The sequence below is a fragment of the Cherax quadricarinatus genome, chromosome 22, assembly GCF_038502225.1.
Source record: "Cherax quadricarinatus isolate ZL_2023a chromosome 22, ASM3850222v1, whole genome shotgun sequence".
In the NCBI taxonomy this organism is placed as follows: Eukaryota; Metazoa; Arthropoda; class Malacostraca; order Decapoda; family Parastacidae; genus Cherax; species Cherax quadricarinatus.
In genome coordinates, this window is record NC_091313.1 from 12,242,030 (window position 1) to 12,264,205 (window position 22,176).

Below are 22,176 nucleotides of genomic sequence, written 5' to 3' on the forward strand. Positions count from 1 at the left end.
TAACTGTTTGAATCATTTAAGTCATTAAATAAGAGGTTGGTATCAGGATCAATGCTTGTAATCATAAGATTTGTAGTGAATCTATAGTTAGAATTAAGTATAAAACAAAGTAAATATTCTAAAGCTAAAAAAATAGCACCTGAATTATTTAACAAATGTAAAAATAATGAGCTAAGGTAGTTTTTTAAAGCTAAAATAAAAGAGACAATATAAAAGGGACTAAAATAATTTGTGGTGAACAAATAAAGTGATGATCAAATAATGGAGCTTGGTAATATGATAGTAGGTAGTACTTTAAAGGTAATTCTTTAAAAGTTAGAATTATAATATAAAATTATAATATAAAAGGGACTAATATAAGTTGTGGTGAACAATAAAGTGGTAATCAAATAATTGCACTAAGGTCTAATATAATGACTTTTGTGGAGTCTATGTTTTGAGCTAGAATGAGCTATAGTACAACTAGATTTAATCTAATAATATAACAATACAAATTAAAAATAGCACCAGTCTCTCACTAGTAATTGCAATATGGTCTAACATATGAATTTGGTATTGACTATAGTACAACTGAGTTTAATCTAATCATTCAGTACAATTAGAATGAGAAAAACAAATACCACAAACACTAAAACGAAAAAACAAATCAACACTAAAACTACTAACCTGAATAAACAAAAACATACTAGTCAAACATCAAAGTTAAAAAATATAATATTTCTGTTGTAAATCCCCACGCACAAATACAAGTGAGTGGGACAGTAATATTGCTTAGAGACCTAAACGTATTTTTTGATAGAATACCCACAGTTTGGGAAATTTTCTTAGACGTGTGTTGAACGCGAGTGGACTGTCAGACTGCACTTAACGTGTATCCCTTAGAATTTTTCTCCTATAGCCGTTTGTGTGAATTGCGCATTTTTATGTAGAAATGAGTATTTTTGGGGGGAGTATTTTTAACTTTATTCCCCAACAGTATGTAGGTCTTGAGAATACTGAGAGTAGATTTGTCGGTTGCCATCCAAGTACAACAAATCTTCGCGAGCCAATGTGTTAACACACTGAACGACAAATGTTATGTCATCTACAACAGGACTAGTTTAATTAGTACCTGGGAGACATTTGTGAGGTCATTGATGTAATCGTAGAATAACAGTGGACCAAGGACGCTACCCTGAGTCACCTCTGTGTTGATAGTTTGTGTTAACGAATTATCATCAAAATATTGTGTCAACGTAGTAGTACCATTGTCACTTATTAACGTCTGTCGGTGAGGTAGGAATTAATGTTACATAACCTCTGATACCATAATGTTCTAGTTTCAGCAGCAAGATGCTATGGTTTCAAGTGTCATAATTTTTCCTTAGATCAATAAAGAGGCCCATTATATAATCATTATTGTCTAGAGCTGAATATCAATTCAAAGTTTATTCTCTATAAGGATCCAGCATTTTAATAGCATTATTAGTATTTTTTTTCACTAAGACGAACTGGCAGGGGATACACCTAAGAATATTGTTTTAGTAAATATATTCATGTATATATTATCTCTTCAAAAATTTTGAATAATAATGAGAAGTTATAGATTACTATATTATCGTTGATTTCGGTTATTTCCTTCTCTGTAGATTGAGGCAACACAAGCTAAAGTATTTTAGGGAAGTTCGAATTTCAAGAGATTTATTAAACAGAGTGGCAATGAATGGAAAAAAAAAGCACCTTATATATAGCGTCATACTCGCTTTATTACCGGCTTTGTTGATTAGGGCATATGTTAGTGATGTTACCTCTGTTGAATTTGTTAGGGACACGTAGAGGGAGTCTGGAAAACTAACCATACCACGGGCGGGATTTGAACCCGAGGTCAGAGTCTCAAAACTCCAGACCGTCGCGTTAGAGTTTTGAGACTCTCTGACCGCAGGTTCAAATCCCGCCCGTGGTATGGTTTGTTTGCAATCGTGTCATTACGATTTCGTGAGTCTGGAAAACTAAGTTGAAATAACCAGCATTACTTAATAAGCCCATTAAATTTTTAAATGTTAAAGTCTCTCCTAAAAGTTCCACATCAATACAAACATCCTAATAATTATGATAAACATTACAAAAATGAAAAGGTCCTAGTTATTGGCAAATATCTACAATGTGTTCCATGGTAAGCTGCAAGTCACAAGTTTCACAAAGGAGAGCAGCAGGAGCACCTGCGAACAGATGGATATGATTCTCAATCATCAGTAATTATAATAATAAAAACAATTTTAAAAGTGTTGATGCCTGTTGAATTAGGAGGGCTAAGTACACACGTTATGTCGCACTCAGTATAAGCTGCTTCTAGTGTGTAGGGCTCACCAGGCCCAACAATTCAAATGACTTGTTTGTATAAAGAGCTCATGAAAGTCACTGGAAGGCATCAGTCTGCTACAGACTTAACTCGTTACAGAAATTGCTTATGCAAATGTTTGTTGTGGCCTTCATCATCACACTACCAGCACGTGCCTTGCATCACACGTAATCTTCATTATCGTGGACACCACATAACCCAGGCACCAATAGAACTCGACATCTCTGTGACGGGCATGATAAGTTCTTGCCAGCACATGGAAGACCTTCCACTGCTCAATGATGTATCTCAGTCTGTTCGTAGCTGTCCTTTATGATCGTACAATCGTGCTTGTAGTGTTATCATACTGCCGTGCTGTATGTGCCCTGTAATTCATTTAGCTGTTTTCTGTATTCAGGCACAATGAACTCTTCCTGCATAACTGTTTCTATATCTAGGGGAAAGTGCTAACTTGGCAGGTTATACAGCACCTAAGAAATGGTAGGCCTTTAGGTTGAATCCCAAGAATGGCAAACCAAATTAATTCCTTGGACCAAAAGCCCCTCACCGGCATCAGAAACTTTTAAAATCTTCAACTGTACACGTGTCCTCTCTCACACAAAATACGTCCAGTGGTGCATCCCGGGTAATGGTCTAGCTTCTCATTAACGAAAATATGAACATACACTTGACATGTGCAACACCTGTATAACTTTCAGAGACATTTTTCTTGGTGGAAGAAGTCATGTGTAATAATTGTCGTCTTATATTCCTTTGCTTCACATTTTTGGACTAACATTTGAAGTTCATAGTTCTTAGGAAATATCCTCAGGCATCTTACATTATATGATTTAATGCTCTCTAGTGTGGTTTTATAACTATTAGTTTGCAGTGCAGTATGACCCTGGTGGGTTTAGCGGTTAGTGTGGATAATAATAAACCTACTACTACTATTACTACTAATAATAATAAACCTACTCACCGTACAAAACATCCATACTTATTATTGTACCTACTACATACATAGAACACTTAACTCGGGTATAAACCCTCCCCTCAAACGTCTCCTTACCAACCTCAACAGAACACATGACCATAACACAAGGCACAGATCACTCTTTGATGTTCCTCGTGTCCATCTCACGCTATGCAAAAACTTAATGCACATAAAAGGCCCAAAAATCTGGAATTCATTACCTGTGAATATAAAAGAAACACTGTTTATAAATTCAAGTCTCTTCTTAAAAATCACTTACTCACCCACGATTAAATAAATACTGAATAATTGTATCTCATAAACGTTTAACCTGTGACCCAATCAAACTTTGCTTTTTTTAATTACATTACCTAACAGAATACTACATTCTACTGAATGCTCAGCAACACAGTAAATGACCATATGACCTGACTTTGATATACTCATTTGTGCTTAATTGCTATTTGTTTACTATAATTTTTACCACTGAATATATCATTGCTTAATCTTAAGTTAATTTTAAGCCTGCCCATAATGCTCTGCATACAAGAGGCTTTTGGCATGTTACACTTAATAACCACTGTATTTCTTTGTACATCTATGTATCATGTCCAAATTAATAATAAATAAATTATTAATCTGAAATTTCCGCGGAAACTATGTAAATAATTTCCGTTCTTTTTAAGACAAAAGGGGCATTAGAACACCGGACTGAAAAAGCGCCTGGTCAGAGAGACATAACTTCAATAAATGTCCTCATTATTATTTTTCTCTCATGCTTGTTACTGTTTATACAACAGTTACATTGTTTTGGTTCATTAAATGGTTACATTATAAACTTTAGTCGACTGAATTAACAAGAAGTTTTTAATCCAGAGAGGTTAAGAACCCAAAGGGACTGTCATTCAAGTGTTGAACTATCAAAGGATAATCCTACACAATATATTATGTACGAGTGTGTATATTTAAAATAAGTTTGAGGAACAGATGGTACGGGTTCACACTTACATTATAGCATATTACTGACGGTATAAAATCCTGAAAAGTTGATAAATATGAATGTAATACGAAAATATTCAACCTTACAGTCGTTACCTGGAGTTTACCTGGAGAGAGTTTCGGGGGTCAACGCCCCCGCGGCCCGGTCTGTGACCACTCAGCGCCTGATCAACCAGGCTGTTGCTGCTGGCTGCACGCAAACCAACGTACGAGCCACATTATTATAATAAAAAAAGAAGCGCTAAGCCACAAGGGCTATACAGCGTACGAGCCACAGCCCGGCTGATCAGGAACTGACTTTAGGTGCTTGTCCAGTGCCAGCTTGAAGACTGCCAGGGGTCTGTTGGTAATCCCCCTTATGTGTGCTGGGAGGCAGTTGAACAGTCTCGGGCCCCTGACACTTATTGTATGGTCTCTTAACGTGCTAGTGACACCCCTGCTTTTCATTGGGGGGATGGTGCATCGTCTGCCAAGTCTTTTGCTTTCGTAGTGAGTGATTTTCGTGTGCGTTACACAACACTTCCAGTATGCAAATTTAACATGGGATAAAATTATCAAAAAGAAGCACTAAACTGGGATAAAATAATAGCCAAATTTTGTGACTTATTTCAAATCGATTCTATATTCCATAAAAAAAACTTTCACTATTATGAGAAACGGCTGATCCCACGACTCACACGTTAATATTCTCCCTGATATTTGTAAGTGGTGTAAGTGTAGCAGTTACAACACTAGGGTGTCAAAGTGCTTGCACCCGCCACGGGAGAGCAACTAATTTTAATCATGCGGAGCGTTAAATCCGTCGGGGTCGAAACTTGCCTGGGGGAAATAGAAGGTAATCAGGCCGGAACCAAGAGTATTATATACATATTTTTTTTTTTTTACAAAACAGACTAGTTTGTGAGACATTTGTGCTACATTTAGATATCTTTACCTGTGAGAACGATTCGCCAGTGACTTCATCAGTCCAATACGGAGAACTGTGGAAGATTAAGAACTTGAGGTAATCAATCCCGCTGTCCGGAGTCTTGTGTTCAGTCTATCAGTCTTGATAAAAGACTGATGGACTGAACACATCTCCAGGCTGAGGGACTGTTTACTTCAGAATATCTTCCAACATTCTTCTCTCTAATGATGAAGCCACTGGCTAGCGAAACGTTTTCACAATAAAGATACCCAAATGTTGTACAAGTGGATCCAAGAGTGGAGGTCAGATCCACTTCCCTGGACTACCGCCAACAGGATGGGTATGGGGTACACAATTAAACTGGGTTCTCTGCACATATGCTGCTATGTATGATAATTCTATGTGACTGTATTTGTGTATACCTGAATAAACTTACTAAACGCCCACCGGCAAACTGAGAAAAGGGCACAAATATGGTGATCGGTAGACTACAGAAGAATACATGCGAATACTGTATTATTCTATTGTAGAATACTGTAGTATTATATTCGACTGAAGTCGGTTGTAGAGGCGAAAACGTTTCGGCAGTATATTAATCTCATTCATCAACTTGCCGGTATTGTACACCATTAATATAGAGAGCTACTGGTAGGGTTGTCGAAGGTTTTTAGATCGAGGGTTAGTAACCAGGATAACCCAAGAAAGCCAAGTATTGCTTATTTCCACCAGGGCCTTTGATCCTTAACCCCAGGATGCGGTCCACAATACTCGGTTAGCACCTAGTAACCTACTATGTGAGCATGGGGCAGCAGATGCAAGGAGACATGCCCAGCATTTTCACTCGCCCCGGGTTCGAACCCAGGTCCTTCAGTTAAGCCGAAGGCACTACCACTTGAAGCCACCCAACACTATGTTCCCGTCCCACAGAGAACCACGCTACTCCACATAGTGGAACACAGTTATGCAGGGAAGAGAGTTTCGTAGGAGAGTGGAGGGAAGGTTGAATGTTGGAGACGCCCACTAACCCACGTCACCAGTGTGAGGTCACAAACTCGACCACCACCAGAAATAACCTCGGCTGCTGCTGCTGCTGCTGCCTCAAATTGCAAAGATGTACCTACTAACTCTTTCAGAACTGCCAGGTTTTCTATCGCTTTAAATAATTTTATTATCATACTAAAAATTCATATATAGGATATAAAGAGTACTAGCTAAATAAAGCTGCAACAAATTGATTAATACACACTTTTTAGTAATTAAAACGTCAATACTTTCACTATAACATTTATTATAAATACCATAATTAAACAGTATTTTTGTCAACTGACATTGTATAGCCTGAAGCGGCAGTACACCTTTCGTACATTTAAAGCCGCAGCGGACGTGACGTATTAATAACGTCAGAGCAATTCTGAGTTGTGATTGGGTTAGAGTAAGCGTGGACATGACGTATATGATGACGTCAGATAGATCCAGGCCTGTGATTGGGTACGAGAGCGAGTATTAGTATAGTCCTCGTACGGTGGCGGTGCTCCGGCCTCTTTCTCCCCACGGACCTCGCTGGTAGAAGGACGCGCTACACAACACCGCAAAGATGGGGAAGGCTTTAGATCCAGTTAGTTTCCTTAAGGATTTCCTTGCCGGTGGCATCGCCGCCGCCATTTCCAAGACAGCTGTAGCGCCGATTGAGCGTGTAAAGCTGCTGCTTCAGGTGCAGGCCGCCTCTAAACAGATTAGTGCCGAAACTGCTTACAAGGGTGAGTCGCCATTTTGTCCTATTAATACAACTGTATAAATTTAAAATGTGTGTCCTAATGGGTTTATTAAGTTTTGGGAGATTTTATTATTTGTATTAGGATTTATAAGTAGAGTTTTGATAGAAAGTTTGAATAAGCAAATACAATGTAGGCAGCCGGCGGCGGATCAGCTGACTACCATCTTGTGTGGCTGTATTATGTGCTGGCTGGCGAGGGTGTGCCACTGACTTCTACCATATTTATGCTACAACCACTAGTGGGGTCGGAAAAGTGAACTTTTAACTAGGACAGGGAGGTGTGGTCTCGACTGCCGGTCTTAGTTGCCGGCTGGTCTTGTTGCCGGCTGGTCTGACGCAATCCTGAGGGGGGAGGGGGAGGGGGAGGGGGTTCCGGCTGTATCTTGTCTGCTTATCAGTTTAATCAGATTCTATTTCCTACAGGTTTTTACCTTGTTAATAACATGGAATGATGAACATAAGAACATAACAAAGGAACACTGCAGCAGGCCTTCTGGCCCATGCGAGGCAGGTCCAAGTCTCCTACCGGCTTAAGCCAATGCACCCAACCTAGTCAGGTCAGGTCACATTGACGTTAAGGGAGGAACACGGCAACCGACCTGGTAGCACAAGCTAATCAGGTCCAACTCACACCCACCCACACCCACTCATGTATTTATCCAACCTATTTTTAAAACTACACAACGTTCTGGCCTCTATAACGGTACTTGGGAGTTTGTTCCACTCATCCACAACTCTATTACCAAACCAGTACTTTCCTATATCCTTCCTGAATCTGAATTTTTCCAACTTAAAACCATTGCTACTAGTCCTGTCTAGGCTAGATATTTTCAGCACGCTATTTACATCCCTTTTATATATTCCTGTCTTCCATTTATTCACCTCAATCATATCCCCCCTAATTCTACGTCTTTCTAGAGAGTGCAGATTCAGGGCCCTCAGTCTATCCTCATAGGGAAGGTTTCTGATACATGGGATCATCTTTGTCATCCTTTGTACATTTTCCAGAGCATTTATATCCATTCTGTAATACGGTGTCCAAAACTGTGCAGCATAATCTAAATGAGGCCTAACCAAGGATGTATAGAGTTGAACAACCTGAGGACTCCCATTATTTATGCTTCTTGATATGAAGCCAAAGATTCTATTAGCTTTATTGCAAACACTTATGCACTGTTGTCTTGGTTTCAAATTACTGCTAACCAGAACTCCTAAATCTTTTTCGCAATCCGTAATATTACGATCTACATTTAGTTTATATGTGGCATGGTTATTGTCCTGTCCAACATTTAGAACTTTGCATTTGTCTATTAAACTGCATCTGCCCTCTCTCCGACCACTGCATCAGTCTACTCAAATCTTCCTGGAGTGCTCTAATGTCCTTCAGAATGAATTCATCCGTCTGATACGGATGATTTCCGAGCGGATGTATGAAACCCAGGGTAAAAATTCGCCGAAAAGTGGTCGAAATCCAATTTGTACAACATCCGGACCGGACGAAAAGTGGAGGTCCACTGTACATTTCTCGTTGAGAAACTCAGGACTACAAATTCGGTATGCTCTTAAGAAAAATCCGGTGATGCCTCTTTTGGTCTTAGTATCTTGGCTGGAATAGAAGTGGGCGAAATAATTTTTGTTGGTAGGTGTACGGTAAACTTAAAAAATTAGATTATCTACTTTATGGATGAGGACGTCTAGAAAATGTAGCTTGTCATTGGAGAGTGAAACGTTGCTACACTGAAATATCACATTAGTTGCACTTGTCCTTTTGCCTAACAGATTGTAGGTAATTTTACCAACATTAATACAGCATGTACCTAGACCCACACAGGTCTTGGTTACCTCTCCTGACAGAGCATTGCCTCTGGTCAGTCCTCTGCTGTTAGTGTCAGCTTGTATTCTCATACACAAAGATCTGAGAGGCCAGGACAGATGTTTTCTTGGGGTTGCCACTGTTGGCACACCCCCATCACGTAGCCAGATAACCCAGTGTCTGGCAGATTAGCACAGGCTAGTGACAGGTGTTGCTGTGACCTGACTTGTGAAGTGGGTGACCTACATCACAGGGCATTATTCAGATTGTTCTGGGAACATATAAGCAATGGTGGGTTATTGGCAGCTTTTCCATTTAATCTCAACCTGCAAAAGGATTTTGAATTTCCTGGCCCAAGTTTTGTGTATTTTTTTTGTGCCTTCATTCCTGTCTCATTAAAATGTCATAACTTAGCAAACCATCACACAAGATAACTTGCAGTGCGCTTAGTTTCGAATCTACAATATTTATATTAGTGCAATCCTTAGAATTTACGGGAATCCACATGGTAGTCTTCCTTGACTCTTTTAGTACCCATAATGTATATCTACATTGTTGATGCCAGGGTCCCTCACATAGATCTACATCTTGAGCTTGCTCAGATAAGCTGAAAGCAGTAAATTTTGGCCTACATATGAAAGCATAGAGCTGTGTGATTGCACAGTATAAAGAAAAAATTAATCTCCCATGTGTTGCATGACGGGGAAACCAAAACTGACCTTGGATTTTTTTTGGTATCATTTGATAGTGTGGAAGACATACTGTACCGTTGAAAGATGTATATATTTGGCGAGTTCCAGGGCCAGAAGTAGCTTGGAGTCAGCCTCTAAAGTGGGAAAAATGTTCTGTTTTTTGCCGATTTATTTTTTTTTTCTGAGGAAGGTTCCTTCTTCCCCTACACCCCTTGGTTTATTTCATGGATTTTTACTAGGTCTGATTGTTATTGGAACCATAAACCATGTCCAATAATCCCTGGTTAATTTTATTATTGAAGTAATGGGGTAAAAAATTCTGGAAATTGTGTGCATGTACATCATTTTTTTTTTTTTTTTTTTTTTAATTTAGAATGTAACAGTGTGGTATTTCTTTTCTTAACCATGGAAGCTTTGTAGCTTGCTGTTGTAGGTTAAATCAAACTAATTCACTTTAATCTTAATTTTTTATGCTAAATTAACTGTCATTGGGTATATGTACATTTTGCTTTTCCCCTTTCTTCGCCTTTGTATAATTGACATTTATTCATTGTTTGGACAGATACCATATTTTTTGGCATGTCCTTTCATAAAACACCTCTTGCCAGTAACTCAGAGCATACACTTGACACTGACCTTGATCATACAAGGCACTGGGTGATTTTTCCAAGACAGGTAAAAAAGAAAAAAGTGCACCTTATCAACTGGAAAATGCTGTACTTATTGTGGGATCACTGATTCCCAAAACAGATTACATTACGATTACTCCAGATAATAGCTTTCACTGTGTATGGTTTTAAACTCCACAAAATTGCAATGTCATTTGTACGGGATAGAGGAACCCCCTGAATAATTTTAGTGCATAATCTCTGAGCTTTCCTAGTGGTTTTGTATATCCTTAAGATTTCTACACTACATTATAGGGAATCGGTAAGTCTGTAAGGTCATGCATTGCTTTTGAGAATTGGAAGGGTAGGGCTAGTCATATGAGATCTGAGGAAGAGAAGGGTAGGTAGCATCACATGTTGAATTTAGTGAAGACTAAATTATGGGGTAAAGCAGTGACTTAAAATCCCATAAAATGTAAAAGCTGAGCATTGGTGTTCTAGCCATCCCCTTTGAAAGGTATCACAAGATGGTTCTGTAGATTGAAGTTAGGGCTGACCAACGATCATTTACTTGTAAAGGGGGTTCTGTTCCTTATTGTACATTTAAATATATGGTGTGCAAAGTTAGGTCTTTTATGTGGTTTGTGAAGATTGAAAATTTAGGTAATTGTTTTAGTCTTTGTAATGTAACTGGGAGCTTATTGTTTTAAAAACTATACATTAGTGCTAAATGACTTACCGAGTCAATTTTTTTATGCACATTATTTTTCTCTTGCAGGCATGGTAGATTGTTTCGTCCGTATTCCTAAAGAACAAGGCGTCCTTGCATACTGGCGTGGTAACCTTGCCAACGTTATTCGTTATTTCCCCACTCAGGCGCTCAACTTCGCTTTCAAGGACAAGTATAAGCAGGTGGGTAATGTAGCGTTTAAATTTTTGACCAGCTACCATTGGCACATTTTCATTTACTTGTCAGTAAAACTGAATTAACAGTTGCAGTTGACTGTGTGCATTTTGTATATGTGCATGAAACCTTTTGCTAGCTTAGATTTGTTTGGTAGTGTTGCTGTAGAATGAGCCATGATTATGGAAATAAAAGCTATGGATGAAGTTATAATACACACAGTACAGTATTTAGAACCCGTTACCGTATTTTACAGCGAACAAGATGCTTTGATGTTGAGGATGTGCCCTTGCCCCCCAAGTCTGGTTAAAATTTTGAAAAAAAAAAAAAAAAAACTCCATGGTAATAACAGTAATAAAGCTAAGCCTGAGACACACGAAAACGTGTTGATATTTGTTCTGCGGTTATTTATCATTGATGCAGCTGACTGGCAGGTTTGTCAGTCAGCTCCACCAGCTAAAACTGGCTACATTTACGTGAAAGTGTTAAATGTGTCGGTATACGGGCGATTATTCTAGATATGCTAAATACCAATCCCGAGCTTAAAAGGTTCTTGCATCCAGAGCTGTCAACAAAATGTTCTTGGCCAAGTATTAGTCAGCTACTTGTAGTGAACAGTGTTCACCAGTGACCAAGACATTTTCCTCTGTTCTTACATCACTTAGGTTTTCAAATTAGTAAGTTTATTTAGGTACAGTTACACAAATTTTCATACATTGTAATGTGTGTAAATTACCTAGGATAACCCAAAAAAAAAGTTAGACAAGTGACTTATTTCCATTGAGGTCCTTTATTTCCATTAGGATCCTTGATTTTCATTGTCTGTGTACTCAATAGTTCTTCAGTTTTTGTGCTTGGCAGTATTTTTCTTTGTCACTCAATTTAGCAGCAATTGAACTTTTGCAGAACTATTACCCATATGAGTCATGTACAATATGTGAACTATACACGAATGGTGTACAGTACTGACAAGATGGAAAATTAGACATTTGTGTAACATCTGGGTATCTTTAGTGTAGAAGTTTGGCCATTCGTAGTTTTATCAATGAGGTAAATTGGAAGACGGTACAACTGTATACAAAAGATGAGGTAATCAGTCCCTCAGCCTTGGAATTGGTGAAGAGCACCATAGTTGTGAAGTCGAGAGAGCACAGACAAGAAGGCTGGCATTTATATATTGCAATAAAGATACCCAGATGTTGTGCGTGTCTTAATTTTCATCAGTATGTGAACTGGACTTGACTGGCGGTGTTCTTTCTACTCAGTCTTGATGTGGGCAAGTGGATGTGGCTACATGGGTTTTTTCATGCTTCTTGAAAATATTTTTTGTATTTAAATTTATTGGTTTTACTATTTAAGAATGTATATTTGTACTGCAACATGACCAAAACAAAACTACAGTGTGCAGATAGCAGCTTTTGTGTATGACTACCATATATATATACTGCAATTTTGCTTTAATTTTTTTTTATATCTGATAATGTTCCCTTAATATCAGGGTCGTTCGAGGTGAGTAGAAATATTACTGGGTGGTTTGATGGTAAACAGGTGAATTAGCCTATTGATAAGACTGTAGGTCTTTCTACAAATCTTCTGGTTTATCTTAGCCTACTGCTGATAAACACCAAAGAATTTATTTTTATTTATTCATTTTATACAAAATAGTTTATCAAAAACCTTCTGTAGGCTTTGGTTGAGACCACTGAGCAATGCAGGTGTGACATGGTCCTGCCTAGCATGGGCCAATAGTCCTGCTTCAGTGCTCCTTTTTTTATGTTCTTACCCAAGAGGCTGGGTAAATTTTTGAGACTTTGGGGATAAAATGTCTTTGCCATAAAATACAGCAAATGCTATTTTTTCCATTGTTTCCATTAAGAGGATGAACCAAATAATTAACCACATTTGCCATTTAATAGCTGTCTCTTCAGACTTTCAAACATCACAATTCAAATGAACTAAAGTACAACCCCTTTCCCCATTTAGTGTACAGTAGGGCCCTGCTTTACGCTGTTTCGCCTTGTGGCATTCCTCTAATATGGACATTTCAAATCATGACCAAAACTCACTATATTGCCCCCCCCCCCCACCTGACTTGTTAATATGGTCACTGCACCCCACCTGGTTTCTTTACATTCTCAGTGAGCTCCATATGTCTCCATGTCTGAAAACTTTCCAGAATTTCAAGCGTTTTAAAGTTATTTCATTTTGTATATACACTGAACTCTGGTAATTATATTTGTGTACCTGTGCCTAAGTAAACTTAAACACTGCTGGCGTGCAGGTACATATTAAAATCAGCAAGTCTTGTCTCGAAGATGCCATATTAATAATGATAATACTCAATAATAATCACTCTGAGGCACATTAATGTTGTATCCAGTGGAACCTCGGCTTACGAACTTATTCTGTTCCATGACCTTGTTCGTATCCTGATATGTTCATGTGCGGAGTCAATTTTCCTCATTTAAATTAATGGAAAAGCCATTAATCCATTCCGGCAGAATTCGTGCTCTCAGAGGCAGGAAGGATACACTTCAGTATACAGTGGATCCCCCCCCCCCCCCCGACATTCGATAAATCCGACATTTGATGCATTTTAACGCAAAAATTTCACCTCGACATTCGAAGGAAAACCCGACATTGGATACGATTCGTATGAGACGTGTCCACTTGTGGCCTGAACTGCCCCGTGTGTGCCAGTGTTTACAAGCCAGCCAGTGTGCGCGCATCTAAGGGTACATTCGGTACATTCCGAATTATCACTGTTTTTGGTGCTTGTTTCTGCAAAATACGTAACCATGGGCCCCAAGAAAGCTTCTAGTGCCAAGCCTTCAAGAAAAAAGGCACTAATGACTATTGAAATGAAGAAAGATAATTGCAAAGTATGAAAGTGGAGTGCGTGTGTCGGAGCTGGCCAGGTTGTATAGTAAATCCCAATCAACCATCTCTACTATAGTGAGCAGGAATATGGCAATCAAGGAAGCTGTTGCAAAAGGTGCAACTTTGTTTTCGAAACAGAGATTGCTAGTGTTAGAAGATGTCGAGAGACTGTTATTGGTGTGGATAAATGAAAAACAGATAGCAGGAGATAGCATCTCTGAAGCGATCATTTGTGAAAAGGCTAGGCAGTTGCATGATGATTTGGTAAAGAAATTGCCTGCAACTAGTGGTGATGAGTGAATTCAAGGCCAGCAAAGGTTGGTTTGAAAGATTTAAGAATCGTAGTGGCATACATTATACAGGGTAAGCGGCGGCAGCGGCAGCAACGGTATCCTACCAGCTCTTCTTTCTCAAAAAAACATCGCTCAACAAAACTTGTGATGGCCTAAGTGAAAGTTCAACTACATGAACCCACGTAGACCACAACATGACCCAAGAATACTAAGAATGTAACCCAAATCTTGACAAAATTAGAAGATCTAAGGAAGACAGCCCTGCTAACCCAAACACTGCCTCCGCTGCCAGACAATCACTTAACCCAAGCTCCGAGAAAACAAGCCTTCTCCTCCATTGCTACACAGTATCTACTTCAGTGATACTATGAAAGGATATCGCAGAAGAAACAACACCAGTAATAAAAGAATAACAGCAAGGACCCTAGAACTCAACTTGTCTACCCAGCAGGACGCTAGTGTATCATCAACCCCCCTCACCGCCGCCACCCAGGGAACAACAACAACAAACATGGCTGACTCCCCCTCCAACTCCACTCCCTTCAAAGGATTCACCCATGATAACTCAGGTATGATTATTCCTGACAATATCAAGGACTACATCGTTGCTCTAGAAAATGAAATCAAAGATATCAAAGCAACACTCGAGCGACGAGAATCCAAGACAACCAACCTCGAGAATAAGATCCAAAACCTTGAAGAGAAGATTACATCGGGAAGTGTTGACACAGAAAATACTCTAAAAGCAGCTATAGCCAGTCACACTGAGCAAATAACAACAATAAATATGAAGGTTGAAGAAGCAATCAAGGACTGGAATCAGAACATGCACACTCGACTAAATGAATACCTTGATTTCCAAGACGACAAAACTGAACAAGATAAGTTGTCTGATGCAGTAATAATACAGTCCACACATTCCTAGTGACATAACACAAGCTCAGTGCAAAGAAACTGCTATCAGGATAATACAGAACCACGTACAAGTCATCGTGCAAAACAATGAAATCAAAGAAACACGTTTGCTAGGAAAACCAGGAAGTAAACACAGTATAATGATCCGACTTCGTTCATACGATAAAAGAAAGGACCTAATTAAATCAGCAATTACAATGAAAAATGGAGTGTACATAAATGAGTGTCTAACAAAAAAACGTCAAAACCTTCTGTTCAGGCTGAGAAAACTTAAACAGGAAAACAAAATACATCAGTGTTTCACGCGAGATGGGAAAATACTAGTAAGGAAAACATCAACAGGACAACAATATACTATCTCAAACGAACACGGTTTCTCTACCTTCCTTAGAATAGCTGACATTTCTTTAACAGATTAGATAAGTGCCCTTAATACATATATACGTGTGGTGCATATAGTGTACGTTACTATTATATTGTACATTATTATTTTTATTTTTCATCACTAGCTAATGAAATACCTCCAATACTCTATACTTCTTTCTTACTGCTATTAATTGCTCATAATTTTAAATTACTAGTCAAATCTTACTCCAAATTAATAATATTCATTATTCTTACCTGTCCATTTAATTTTGTTTATCACTACTTGTTTTTTTTAGTCACTTTTCATTGTGTATGCAATTAGTGTATATTCCAATTACTTTTTTGCAAGTACCAAAACTATCTTTTGCTAGCTAGTACCAACTACCTCATTTTTTTTACTTTTATTGTGCAATAAACTGCTCAATTTATTTAATATTACAAATCAGATCTTACTCCTAAACCAATATTATTTCATAGTGACCACCTGTCCATTTAACTTTGTTTACCATTACTTAATTTTAGTCCCTTATATATTTTCTCCTTTATTTTAGCTTTATATAACTACCCTAGTTTATATATTCACAATTGTTAAAATAATCAAGGTGCTATTCTCAGGTGCTAAAGTAGAATAAGTTCACAATTTTGCCATTATATTCCAAAGCTCATTTATTTGATTACCACTTTATTGTTCACCACAACTTATATTAGTCCCTTTTATATTATTATTTTATACTTTAATTCTAACTTTAAAGAATTATCTTTATAGTACTACCTACTATCATATTCCCAAGCTCCATTATTTTATCATCACTTTATTTGTATTAGTCCCTTTTATATTGTCTCCTTTATTTTAGCTAAAAAAAAAAAAAAAAAAAAATACCTTAGCTCATTATTTTACATTTGTTAAATAATTCAGGTGCTATTTTTTAGCTTAAGACTATTTACTTTGTTTTATACTTAATTCTAACTATAGATTCACTACAAATCTTATGATTACAAGCATTGATCCTGATACCAACCTCTTATTTAATGACTTAAATGAATCAAACAGTTACTGTAATTACTACACTGCAGAACAATCAAAGGCACTTCTCAGTGCCAACAACAACATAACTATCTTTAACTACAATATCAGATCTTTAAGCAAGCATTACGATGACCTCATAGCATTACTAAATTCCTTACATGCCAATATGCCCATCATTACACTAACTGAAACCTGGCTAAAGCCTGATAGTACAGATGTCTATGCCATTCCTGGTTACACAGCCATACACAACTGTAGGCCAGACCAACAAGGGGGTGGCACAGCCATATACTACTCAGACCAACTAGAATGTATCACTAATACTTGCACAAGGGATGAACATGGGGAATATATAATAGCCAAATTCAAATCCAAATACCTACAAAAACCTCTCACATTGATAAACATCTACAGAGTTCCACAGTCAAACATTAGCCAATTTAGTCAAAACCTAGGAAGTATGATAACTGATGGATGCATGAACAAAGATCACTTACTACTCTCAGGTGACTTCAATATAAATCTCCTGCAAGACCAGGACCCACACGTTACTGAATTCACAAACACAATGAGTAACTGTATGTTGCTACCAACAGTAACAAAACCTACAAGAGTTACAGAGACTAGTGTTTCCCTACTTGACCACATCTGGACCAACACCATATCCCCTTTAAAATCAGGCATAATTACAGATAATACCACAGACCACTACCCTACTTTTCTCATAAAAACTCTTGGTAAATTACCCCAAGACACTACTAAAGTCACCTTCAGACTTCACAATGAGGCAGCCATTAATAACTTCACAACAGCAGTAGCAAACATTGACTGGCACACTGAGCTAGAAATCTATACAGATATTGACGAATGTATTAATAATTTTCTAAAAAAGACCCAATACCTCTATAACAAGCACTGCCCTAAAAAAACTAAACAGATGACAGCTAAGAGACTGAACAGTCCCTGGTTAACACCCAGCATTCTCAAATCCATAAATACAAAACACCAATATGAAAAACAGTACAGAATGGGTCACATAACCAGAGACCAAACAAAACGTTACTCGTCAATCCTAACCAGCCTGATAAGAAGGGCAAAAAAATTGTATTATGAGAACAGATTATCCAACTTACGAGGTGATATAAAAAAGACCTGGAAAACCCTATCAGAAATTCTAGGAACAAAAAAGATATCACGAAATTGCGAAATAAAATTAGCAAAATCAGATGAACCCCAACTCCCACCAACAGAAACAGCAAATAGACTCAATGACTTCTTCTCCACTATAGGACAAAACGTTGCCAATAAAATCCCAAGCTCAGATACAGCACCAAATGACTACCTCACCGGCAACTACCCGAACACACTGTTCCTAGCTCCGACTAACCCATACGAAGTCTCCCTTATTATCAACACACTAAAAAACAAGGCAGGAGATTTAAATACCTTACCACCCTTTATATACAAAAAAGTGTCACAAGTGCTATCACCAATCATTGCAACACTCTTTAACAAATCCATTGAATCCTCCACCTTCCCTACAGTACTCAAAATAGCAAGGGTCACCCCGATCCACAAAGGAGGAGACCAAACAGAGTTGAATAACTATAGGCCAATATCCAACTTACACCCTCTCTCAAAAATCTTCGAAAAATTAATTCATAAACGAATCTACTCCTACCTTATCTCCCAAAACATACTCAACCCCTGCCAATTTGGATTCAGGCCAAATAAAAATACTAATGATGCTATTATACACATGCTAGAACATATATACACTGCAATAGAGAAAAAAGAAGTCCCACTGGGGATCTTCATTGACTTACGTAAAGCTTTTGATACAGTTAACCATGACTTGCTCCACGTAAAATTGTCACACTATGGTATAAGAGGGCACTCCCTCAACTACCTCAAGTCATACCTCAGCAACAGAAGCCAATATGTGTATGCAAATGGGGCAAACTCTTCTGCACAACCAATTACAGTTGGTGTCCCACAGGGAAGTGTCCTTGGCCCTCTTCTCTTTCTCCTATACATAAATGACCTACCAAATGCTTCGCAATTACTCAAACCCACACTATTTGCAGATGACACTACATACGTCTTCTCCCACCCGAGCCCAGTCACGCTAGCCAATACTGTAAATACCGAATTACAGAAAATATCTACCTGGATGAGGACTAACAAACTTACACTAAACATTGACAAAACCTACTTCATTCAGTTTGGTAACAGAGCTACAGATGTCCCTCTTAACATAATGATAAACGGATCACCTATCACAAAGCTAACAGAGGGAAAATTCTTAGGAATCCACCTTGATAATAGACTCAAATTTCATACACATATACAACAAATTTCTAAGAAAATTTCCAAGACTGTAGGCATACTATCGAAGATACGGTACTATGTTCCACAGTCAGCCCTCCTGGCCCTATATCACTCTTATTTACCCCTATCTCACCTATGGAATTTGTGCATGGGGCTCAACAACAAGTAACCATCTCAGACCACTAATTACCCAACAAAAGGCTGCAGTTAGAATAACATTCTCACTATAGGCAGCACACTCCACCAATATTCAATACACTAAACCTACTCACCATACAAAACATCCATACTTATTACTGCACCTATTACATACATAGAACACTTAACTCTGATATTAACCCTCCCCTCAAACACCTCCTTGCCAACCTCAACAGAACACATGACCATAACACAAGGCACAGATCACTCTTTGATGTTCCTCGTGTCCATCTCACACTATGCAAAAACTCAATGCACATAAAAGGCCCTAAAATCTGGAATTCATTACCTGTAAATATAAAAGAAACACTACCTGTTTATAAATTCAAGTCTCTTCTCAAAGATCACTTACTCACCCAAAACCAAATAAATACTGAATAACTGAACCTTATAAATTGTATATCTTAAATGTTTCTCACAATTATATCACATAAATGTTAAACCTAAAACCCAATCTAACTTTATTATTTTTTAAATACACTACCTAACAGAATACTCCATTCTACTGAATGTACAACAATGCATACAACCATATGACCTGTCTTTGTAATACTCACTTGTGCTTTATAGTAATCTGTTTACATTAAAGTTTTATCACTGATTTCATCATTGCTTAGTTAATCTTAAGTTAATTTTAAGCCAGCCCGTAATGCTATGCATAGTATAAGTGGCTTTGGCATGCTGCTCTTATCTGTATTTTTTGTACCTCTGTATGTGTGCTCAAATTTTTAAATAAATAAATAAATAAATACACAGTGTGGTGAGGCTGCCAGTTCGGACCACAAAGCGGCTGAAAAATATGTGCATTAATTCAAGGAGTACATAGAGGCTGAAGGATTGAAACCTGAACAAGTGTTTAATTGTGACAAAACAGGCCTGTTTTGGAAGAAATTGCCAAGCAGGACCTACATTAGGAGGAAAAGACACTCCCAGGACAAAAGCCTATGAAAGACAGGCTTACTTTCCTGATGTGTGCCAATGCTAGTGGTGATTGCAAAGTGAAGCCTTTATTGGTGTATCACTCAGAAACTCCCAGAGCGTTCAGGCAAAAGAAAATCCTCAAGGCTAATTTGTGTGTGCTGTGGAGGGCAATCAGTAAGGCATGGGTCACTAGGGACTTTTTCTATGACTGGTTATACTATGCATTTGCCCCCACTGTGAAAAATTACCTAATTTAAAAGAAATTAGACCTTAAGTGCCTCCTGGTATTAGAGTGTGCCCCTGGTCATCCTACAGACTTGAAAGAGCGACTTTCTGGGGACATGAGCTTCATTAAGGTCAAGTTTTTGCCTCCTAATACCACTTCTCTCCTGCAGCTCATGGACCAGCAGGTCATTTCCAACTTCAAGAAACTGTACACAAAATCTGTTTCAAAAGTGCTTTGTAGTGACCACAAACTCAACTGACTCTAAAAGAGTTTTGGAAGGATCACTTTAACCCTTTGAGGGTTTCGGCCGTACTAGTACGGCTTACGACCCAGGGTTTTTGACGTACTCGTACGCCTAAATTCTAGCGCCCTCAAATCTAGTGGGAGAAAGCTGGTAGGCCTACATATGAAAGAATGGGTTTGTGGTCAGTGCACAGTATAAAAAAAATCCTGCAGCACAGTGTATGAGAAAAAAAAACTGACCATGTTTTTTGGAACAAAACAGCGACTTTGCACTGTATTTTCGTATGGTATTTATTGTTGTATTCTAGTTTTCTTGGTCTCATTTTAGAGAATGGAAGACATATTTTGACTGGTTTTGCAATGAAAAGTACCTTGAAATTGAGCTCAAAGTAGCAGAAATGTTCGATTTTTACCAAAGTTCAAAAGTAAACAAATCATGCCAAGCGTCCAATACACGTCAACTAGTGAGTCTATTCTTTCGCAAGTGCGCCAATATTATTTATACCATTTTTTACACTAATGCAGTAGTCTGCATAACAGTAAATCTTTTATTTTTTGTGAGAATAAAAATTCAAAGTGGAAAGCAAAAGAATGTAAGAGGGGCCTTGAGACATGACTAATGAACAGAGAAAATGTCAGTTTGGTGCCAGGAATGTCTTTCCTGTTTATTCTGGACCCTATTTGGAAATTGGCATCTTTTGAAATTTGTGTGAAATTGGCAAAATTGCTAAATTCTGACCACTGTACTGGATAGTTGAAATTGGTAAATGGTTGGTTTCTTGCACGCATTCGATAGAAAAAATGGAGTTCTAGCAAAATATTCGTGTTCTTTGTCGACAAGTACAGTGGAATTGGCCGAAAATGGGGCTCAAAGTGGGCAAAATTGCCGATGCGTAAACATTGTTGAGACTGCTAACTTCGCGAGAGAATAATTCCGTAAGTTTTCCATCAAATTTCATACTTTTGGTGTCATTATGATCGGGAAAAGATTCTCTTATCTTTTCATAAGAATTTTTTTTTTTTAATTCGGCCGACCCTGAGAACGAGTCTCGGAGAGGGCCTGTTGACCCTCAAAGGGTTAATATCCTCAATTGTATAAACCTTATAGGTAAGGCTTGGGAGGAAGTGGCTAAGAGGACCTTGAACTCTGCTTGGAAAAAACTGTGCCCAGAATGTGTAGACAAAAGGGATTTTGAAGGATTTGAGGCTAACCCTGAGAAGCCTATGCCAGTTGAGGAATCGATTGTCGCACTGGGGAAGTCCTTGGGGTTGGAGGTTAGTGGGGAGGATGTGGAAGAGTTGGTGGAGGAGGACAATGACGAACTAACCACTGATGAGCTGCTAGATAATCTTCAACAGCAAGAGGCCAGACCTGAGGAAACTGCTTCGGAGGATGGGGTAGAGAAATTGAAGAAGTTGCCTACTTCAAAGATTAAGGAAATGTGTGCAAAATGGCTTGAAGTGCAAGCATTGTTTGATGGCAATCACCCTAACACAGCTATTGCAAGCTGTACTGGTGACTATTACACTGACAATGTTGTGAACCACTTTAGGAAAGTCATAAAGGAACGAGAGGTACAGGCCTCTATGGACAGGTATGTTGTGCGACAGAAGTCCAGTGACTCTCAAGCTGGTCCTAGTGGCATTAAAAGAAGGGAAGTAACCCCAGAAAAGGACTTGCTACCTCATGTCCTAATGGAAGGGGATTCCCCTTCTAAACACTAACACCATCCACACACTCCCCTCCTCCCATCCTATCAATCACCAGATCTTCATTAAAGGTAAG

At 38.3% G+C, this 22,176-nt stretch overlaps 1 protein-coding gene across 1 annotated transcript in view; it reads left to right on the forward strand.

The window, feature by feature from the left end:
- Positions 1 to 6,717: 6,717 nt before the first annotated feature.
- The window catches only part of sesB (stress-sensitive B), a 49,305-nt gene continuing 33,846 nt past the window's right edge, over positions 6,718 to 22,176 (forward strand). The window contains exons 1-2 of the mRNA XM_070087490.1: positions 6,718 to 6,956; positions 10,865 to 10,998. Of these exons, the coding sequence (XP_069943591.1) occupies positions 6,794 to 6,956; positions 10,865 to 10,998 (297 nt within the window). The 5' untranslated portion in view covers positions 6,718 to 6,793. The remainder of the gene's footprint in view (positions 6,957 to 10,864; positions 10,999 to 22,176) is intronic.